Raw genomic sequence first — 8,004 nt, 5'->3', positions numbered from 1 at the left:
CACTGGCACACTGGAGCCCGCAGACAGTCGCGCCACTTACCAGGGACTCACTGGCACACTGGAACACACAGCAGATGTACTGGCTCATCCCGGGCTCTGCTGACTCCCGACAGATGAAGCCAAAATGATCTACATGCTTGATACCCTGCAAGGGGAAGGAAGTACAGTGTTTACTGCAATATGCCCTTTTATTCAACACTATGGAAATCGGCATCAGTCTGACACTTTCACGTTTCCATGAATTTCTCCTTCTCAGCCCGGTGATAGGGGGACATAATGTCATAGCAAACTTATGTGGTGGTCTTCTGACACATAAAATAAAGGGAAACAGCAACTCAGATTGTTTGTTTCCTGCACACTGTGACCCTGGGCCACAGGAAGAAAAATATGATGGCACGATTCATTGTCTCTTGTAATAAAATGGCTACTTAGCGTTTGCAAGTAATGGACTTTTCAATTTATTAGTCTTCTTGGAACAAGCAGTCTGATGGGTTATCATAAACCCTGCTCTTGTCTATATGAAGGTAAGAATCAGAAAAACTACAACTAATGATGCTCTAATTAAATGGCATGCAATTCCCTAAAGCATGCATTCAACATACTAGAGTATCTGTCTATATATAGACATTTAAGGAACCACAACTGTTAGAAAACTAATAGATTAAAGAAATTACTGCAGATGTCAATTACCCAAATTTACAAATCACTGTACTTCCTGAATGCAGGCTAAATAACCTCAGCTATACTTAATAAAAAATTCTGAATCATCTGTGAACTTCAGCCAGGCTGAATACATACATACCAATTAGTAGACAGCACCTTGTTATTTTAATAGCAAGCACAGTACTTTAAAAAGCCAGGTAAACAAAAAATTTAAAGTTGTCCTGCAATCACCTAAACCCCAGTGAAAAGAAAATGGGCTTTGGAGTCAGACAGATTTGTGCTTCATTCTTAGTTCAAGCCATCTACAAGGTCTGAGACATTGTGCTGGGTTTCTAGTAATGATCTCTGAGGCTCCATTTCTCCTTAGAAAATAGTAGTAATGGCAACTATAGCAGCAATTTTTGAAATCAACAACTAAGAATTACCTATTATAGTTACTGGCACATAACTTTGATAAATGGTAACCAGTATTCTTGCAATATACTCAGTCGATCCAACGGATATGAATAAAGGAAATCACTTCTAACCAAAAGTAAAAAGTCAGTAAGGAGGGGTGACGTGACCATTCATGAGCTGAAAGAAAGCTCCATCTGGTATAACTCCTTAGTGATAACAAAGTATCTTTTACTGGCTGAGTACTAAATGGGAAAAGTCCATAGGACCTCATTAGGTCAGGGAGTCCTCAAGCAATGGCAATGTTTCCAGGAAAGAAAACCACTCCCTTACTCCTCATGCTTGCCAGGGACACAGTCCTATAGATTTTGCATAAAGAAATGTCTGTTGGTGTGCATGTGTTAAAAAGTAGGCCTGTTGCCAAATGTGGCCACATTATATCAGTTCAATTCTGTTGAAAGAAGTAGTAAGAGCAGGGCCACTGAGGAGCAGAGGTTAACTTGACAATTATTCTGATCAAAGGCCTCTCCACAAATGTTTAATTCTTTTTCTGAACCAGAAGGTTAGGATACAAAGCTTGTTTTTTTTTTTTTTATTTCAAGTTTTTATTTAAATCCTAATTAGTTAACACATATGGTAAAATTGGTTTCAGGTGTAGAATTCAGTGATTCATCACTTACATACAACACTCAGTGCTCATCACAACAAATGCCCTCCTTAATCCCCATCACCCATGTAGGTCATCCCCCCAACCCACCCACCGTCCAGCAACCTTCAGTTTGTTCTCTATAGTTAAGAGTCTTTTATGGTTTGTTTCCCTGTCTCTTTTTTTTTCACCCTTCCCCAATGTTCATCTGTTTTGTTTCTTAAATTCCACATGAGTGAAAGCATACAGTATTTGTCTTTCTCTGATTGACTTACTTCACTGAGCATAATACACTTTAGCTCTATCCACGTCATTGCAAATGGCAAGATTTCATTCTTTTTGATGGCTGAGTAATATTCCTGTGTGTGTGTGTGTGTGTGTGCGCGCGCGCCTTCTTTATTCATTCATCAGTTGATGGATATTTGGGTTCTTTCCATAGTTTGGCTATTGTTGATAATGCTGCTATAAACATTGGGATGCATGTGCCCCTTCGAATTAGTATTTTTGTATCCTTTGGGTAAATACCTAGTAGCACAATTGCTGGGTCATAGGGTAGTTCTATTTTGAACTTTTTGTGGAACCTCCATACTGTTTTCCAGACTGGCTGCACCAATTTGCATTTCCACCAACAGTGCAAGAGGGTTCCCCTTTCTCTGCATCCACGCTTTAAAAAAAAAGAGGGGAAAAAGCAAAAATCATGATTGAACTGCCAGTTTTATATATTTGGATTGGTTGGTTCTTTTTTTCTTTTTTCTGTTCCCCATTTTTTTTCCTCTGGATGTTCAGTGAGCATTGCTGTTTCCTTACTGGGAGGTTGGAGGAATGTGTGGGTGAAGGGCACAACTTCTTAGGATGACTCTTTGTGTTTTGGGGGGCAGGAACTACACTGGTTTGCACATCACTTTCTCCTCTGTACTTGGCACAAGGTCCCACACATAGAAATGTTCATTCAACATTTACTGAACACCTAAGTATTAAGCTCTATCTTAACATTTTTATTCTGATGCCCTACAGAATGAGACACCACAAAATCTGATGCCTGCCTTCACAAAGCTTATGATCTTGCAGGGACTGGCCAGTAAACAGATAATTACAAGAAGACTTAATAACTACTTTTTCAGTTCAAGTGATAAAATCTTTCTACCCAATTTTTGGTCCTTTAAATAGGAATTTAGAAAATTGCCATTTATCATTCCTATAACCAGATGCTGCCTCTCTCTCTCAGTTATTACAGTAGAAAGCTTTTATATTCATGACATAATTTTATGTCACCATTAATAGAACAAATATTAAAATATCAGAAGTGGAAAGGCATTAGCTGAGGCTAAGGTTAATAATTAACAAGAGGTACAAAAGCTCATCATTTCTGAAAGGCAGAACGTCTGAATATTATACCTAGGGCAACGCTAACTCTGAAATTTAAAAATAGATAGTCTTGGTTTTTCAACATTAATATACAGAAGAGGACCTTGGCAAGATCTGGGTCCCTAAAGGTGCCTCTAAGTCACTCTGCTAGGAAAGAAGTTAATCCTTCCCTATTCCAGAGACTTCCACAGAGGCATCCTTGCATTCTTAACTTTCCCATATTTAGATTTAGATACTCTCTCTATTCCAACATCTTCAAAAATTCTTTCTATGTTTACAATACACTTAGGTGGCTCTAACTTTGGGATAGATATTCTGAATTATTACTGTAGTACTTAGGACCCTGGTTTATATCTACTATGACCTTGTACACGTTTAGCTGTATCAATAATTTCAAAGCATTCAAATACACAATGTGTGAATTAAAACTAAACCAAAGAACAAAAATATACCAATACTTTCTTCTCAAACTTTAACATTTACATTCAAAGAAGTGGAAAGTGCTAGTTCTCCTTTTACTACCTACTGCGGCATAAAGAGCAAACATGACTCAGTGATACCCACAAGTCCCACTGCCCAAGACTGAGGAACACTAACTGTGAAGGTATTTTCAAAAGCACTCACCACCACAAAAATTCCACCAGAGGACGGAATTTGATGAAGTGACATTACGAGGAGAAAGGGTGATAAAAATGAGGACCAACTATTACGATATTGAGGGACCTGGACAGGATTCTGTTACTAGTAGAGATACCAGCACCTCTAGAAGCACTCTTATTTAAGACAAACCCGCTCAAAAAAAAAAAAAGAAAATGAAAAAAAATAGTAAAATTTGAAGTTATTTTGTGGTTAATTTCAAAACAAGATTAAGTTGGTTTCGTCAAACATATGACGTACTTTAATACGTACCTGAGAACAAGAAGAGATATCTTTAAAATTCTTTTCGAGCACAACTGATTTGGTGTCTGGACTGATAAGGTTAATCTCAAACCGCCCAACCTTAAAAATAAAAACGTTCCAGTTAAGGATCTAACACCTTACTTTATGATTATTACATATCCAACTAGTAATGCAGATTCAACTGCTATACATATTCTTCAACATCTGATGCGCTTCAACATCCAATCCAACCAGTATATTCAACCCCAAATACCAGCTACCTCAACACAGTTCCTCCTTTTGTCTAAAAACCACGAAAATTAAGTTGATCTTAATTTACAAGATACCAGAAACCACTCTGTTCATTAAAAATGATCTTTTTAAAAACATGCAACCCTTCCTCCCTTCATGATTTCTAAGAACACCAATTATTTAACCATAATTTATAATCATACTTCCTCCCAAATGGTCAACAAAAAGATAGTATTTGCAGTTGAGCAGATTAGTTAAACTTTTTGAAAACCCACAGCCAGGGAAATTAACATCAATTACAGTGGCTAGCTAAGAAAATGAATACATCTAAGAGCCTCAAAAAGAGAGGAAGCTCAGTCAACGTATCACCCAAGAAAAGACTATGGATAACTTTCATTACATGCCTAGGGTTATCAGAAACAAAACAGGACAAAACAAAAGAACCCACGAACTTCTGATAAGCAAGTATTACACACTGGGACTATTTATCAAGGTAGGCTGTGGAATTTCCTACTCAAGGGTTCTTTACCACAGGATAAAAGGACAGTCGCTCAGTTTTTTTTTTTTCCCAAGCAAACTCAGATCTTAGAAGCTGAGGACTTAGAGAACCTCTCCAGGGCATTGTTTTTTACTTAAGTTCTTTTAGGTGGAACTTGACATTTTCTATATCCTGTACAAACTCAAAAACTACTTTTTAATTAAGATGCATCTTTTCTGGGTATTAAGGAGGGCACGTATTGCATGGAGCACTGGGTGTTATACGCAAACAATGAATCAGGAACACTACATCAAAAACTAATGATGTAATGTATGGTGACTAACATAACATAAAATAAAATTATTTAAAAAAAAAGTTACATCTCTTACACCTATAATACAGCTTGCACCCCGTTATTTTAGCAACAGATCCAGTAAGTTGTCCGGCCCATGGTGTTTTTTTAACTTTCTTTTTTGGGTAACATCATCGGAAAATACACCTAGGAGTCTCCAGACTTTTCCTTCTCTAAAGAAAACTTTCTCTTTCTCCTCCATGCCTATCACACTTTCCCAGATTATTCCCACCTTTAAATCCTCTGCAAGACACAACATCTATTTAAGAATCAACCTAAGGCAGGGCGCCTGGGTGGCTCAGTTGGTTAAGCGACTGCCTTCGGCTCAGGTCATGATCCTGGAGTCCCTGGATCGAGTCCCGCATCGGGCTCCCTGCTCGGCAGGGAGTCTGCTTCTCCCTCTGACCCTCCTCCCTCTCATGCTCTCTGTCTCTCATTCTGTCTCAAATAAATAAATAAAATCTTTAAAAAAAAAAAAAAGAATCAACCTAAGGCAAATAAATGCTGGTGATATGAAGGGTCAATCTATTTAATCGCTTCATTCTCCCTCTCTCCCTGCCCTGTTCCCTCACTTCCTAAAATCCACGTTCCGTGGCTGCCTCTGGCCCCTTGTCTACTTCTCTGCTTTCCTTTGCTCTGCTCTCCACCTGCCTTCCCTGCTTGCCGGAATGAAGCTGGAGCAGCGCAGGGCGCGGCCGGCGGCACTGGCTGCCTAGCGAGCCCCGCGCGCTGAGGCCCCCGCCAGCCCCCCGCCCGCCGCACCTGGAACAGCATCGTCCTGTTCTTCTCCGAATCCGACGGCTGCACGTGGCTCGGCGCACTGGCGTGCCTCCGTCGCGGCGGTGGTTTTTGGCTGTTCTCCTGAGCTTTCCTTTGCAAGACTCCGGTGACGCTCCTGCACCGAGACCGGAACTCCTGTCGCTCATCAAGGCCAGAATCTTCCAGAATCCGCTCCGGGAAGCCAGCTCGCGAGCTGGGCAGCCCCGGCTGGCTGGCCCCGGCCGGTAAGGCAGGCTGGGTGCTGGGGACGCCGTCCCCTTCCTCGGACAGGATGTGGGCGGCTGGGCCGGGCGCCGCGGCCTCGAGGACCCCCGGGTCGTCGCCCGCGTCCGCGCCGCGCTGCTCGCCCTGCGTCCTCAGGCGCTGCTGCTCGTGCAGGCTGAACTTCTCAATGCAGTCGTCGATGAGGCTCGACGGGGCCTTCTTGTGGGCCACCGTCACCTTCCCGCAGTACAGGACTTCGAACTTCTGAGAGTTGTAAAAGGCATCCCCGTTGTCTTTGCCGGCCTTGGCATCCTCTTTCATGGCAGCTTTGGATAACTGCCTTATGCTGCTGATCACATCCGGAACCTGGAAAACAATGGAAAAATCCGCATTTCAGTTGAATATTTAGAGAATTTATTTTTATCTTATTTTATTTTGTTATGTTATGCTAGTCACCATACAATACATCATTAGTTTTTGATGTAGGGTTGTTTACTTAGACACGGAATGCATTCTCATCCTAAATGATAACATATAGAAAGTAATAGTCACACCCCATATAGGATAAAGCATACACTTAAGTTACACTGTCCGACATCAGTGACTTAAAGGTCAGATAGAAATTTAATATCAGCATTATACTTTCCCATTTTAAATGCACAGGTTTCCCAAAAACAAAACTGTGAGACTAAATAGGCCACTGCCAACCTTTAATAAATCATAATATATCCTTTCAGTACTTTGAAAAGTTATTATAAGGGGTCAGAGGTCTTGAAAAAATAAAGATTAAAAAAAGTATACACTAACACACATCAACCAGGACTGAAAAAATAAATGCAAAAAATAAAAGTTATTATAAGTCTCAGCTGAAAGGAACCAAAGTTCCAACAATGAGGATAAAAAGATTTCTGGGTAAAGAGATTAAGGTCCAGACACTCCTCATCTGCATTAGCCTTCAGAAAAAATGCAAATGAAAACCATAGTAAGATACCATTACACACCTATTAGAATGGCTAACATCAAAAAGAGAAAAGTCTCGCTGGGATGTGGAGCAACCGGAACTCTTGTACATTGTATGCGGAGATGTGAAATGGCAAAACCACCTTAGAAAATCTTTTGGGAGTTTCTCAGGAGGTAAGCATAGACCTATCTCATGACCCAGTAATTCCACCCGTAGAGATTTGCTAACAGCCCTGAAAACACATATCCACACAAAAGCTAGTCCACAAATATTCATAGAAGCTTGAGTCACAATACCCAAAATAACCAACCCAAATGTGCATCAACAAATGAATACTCACTAACCACCAGAGAAATGCAAATCAAAACCACAATGAGATATATCATCTTACTAGATAGTTATCATCAAAAAAGACCAGAGGTAAATACTGGCAAAGATGTAAGGAAAAAAGGGAATCCCCATGTTGTGTCAGTGGTAACATAAACTGGTGCAGTTAGTATGGGAAATAGTATGGCGTTTCCTCAAGATATGGGTGGCTCAGTCGTTAAGCATCTGCCTTCAGCTCAGGTTATGATCTTCAGGTCCTGGGATCGAGCCCCACATTGGGCTCCCAGCTCAGCTGGGGAGTCTGCTTCTCCCTCTCCTTCTGCCTCTACCCCTGCTTGTGCTCTCTCTGTCTCTCTCTCGCAAATAAATAAATAAATAAATAAATAAATCTTAAAAAAAAAAGATATTAAAAATAGAACTATCCTATGATCCAGCAATTCCACTTCTGGGTATATATCCAAAAAAAAAAAAAAACAAAATTACTATCTCATTGCAACACTGTTAACAATAGCCAAGACATGGAGACAACCTCAGTGTCCCTCCACAATGAATAGATTAAAATAATATAATATACAGATATAAATATAAGTGTACAATGGAATATTATTTAGTCACAATAAAGGAAACCTGCCATTTGCAACAACATGAATGGACCTCAAGAGCATTGTGCTAATTGAAATAAATCAGAAAGAGAAAGACAAATA

General features: G+C 40.2%; 1 protein-coding gene across 3 annotated transcripts in view; it reads right to left on the bottom strand.

The window, feature by feature from the left end:
• The window catches only part of TBC1D4 (TBC1 domain family member 4), a 178,139-nt gene that overhangs the window by 60,803 nt on the left and 109,332 nt on the right, over positions 1-8,004 (bottom strand). For all 3 annotated transcript variants that reach the window (XM_035003233.1, XM_035003234.1, XM_035003235.1), the window contains exons 2-4: positions 5,791-6,378; positions 3,977-4,066; positions 41-145 (exon numbers count right to left, since the gene is read on the bottom strand). In XM_035003233.1, the coding sequence (XP_034859124.1) occupies positions 41-145; positions 3,977-4,066; positions 5,791-6,378 (783 nt within the window). The remainder of the gene's footprint in view (positions 1-40; positions 146-3,976; positions 4,067-5,790; positions 6,379-8,004) is intronic.

Source organism: Mirounga leonina, unplaced genomic scaffold (genome assembly GCF_011800145.1).
Source record: "Mirounga leonina isolate KUSES-001 unplaced genomic scaffold, KU_Mleo_1.0 Mir_127, whole genome shotgun sequence".
Lineage (NCBI taxonomy): Eukaryota > Metazoa > Chordata > Mammalia > Carnivora > Phocidae > Mirounga > Mirounga leonina.
This window is presented reverse-complemented; position numbering and strand designations above follow the sequence as displayed.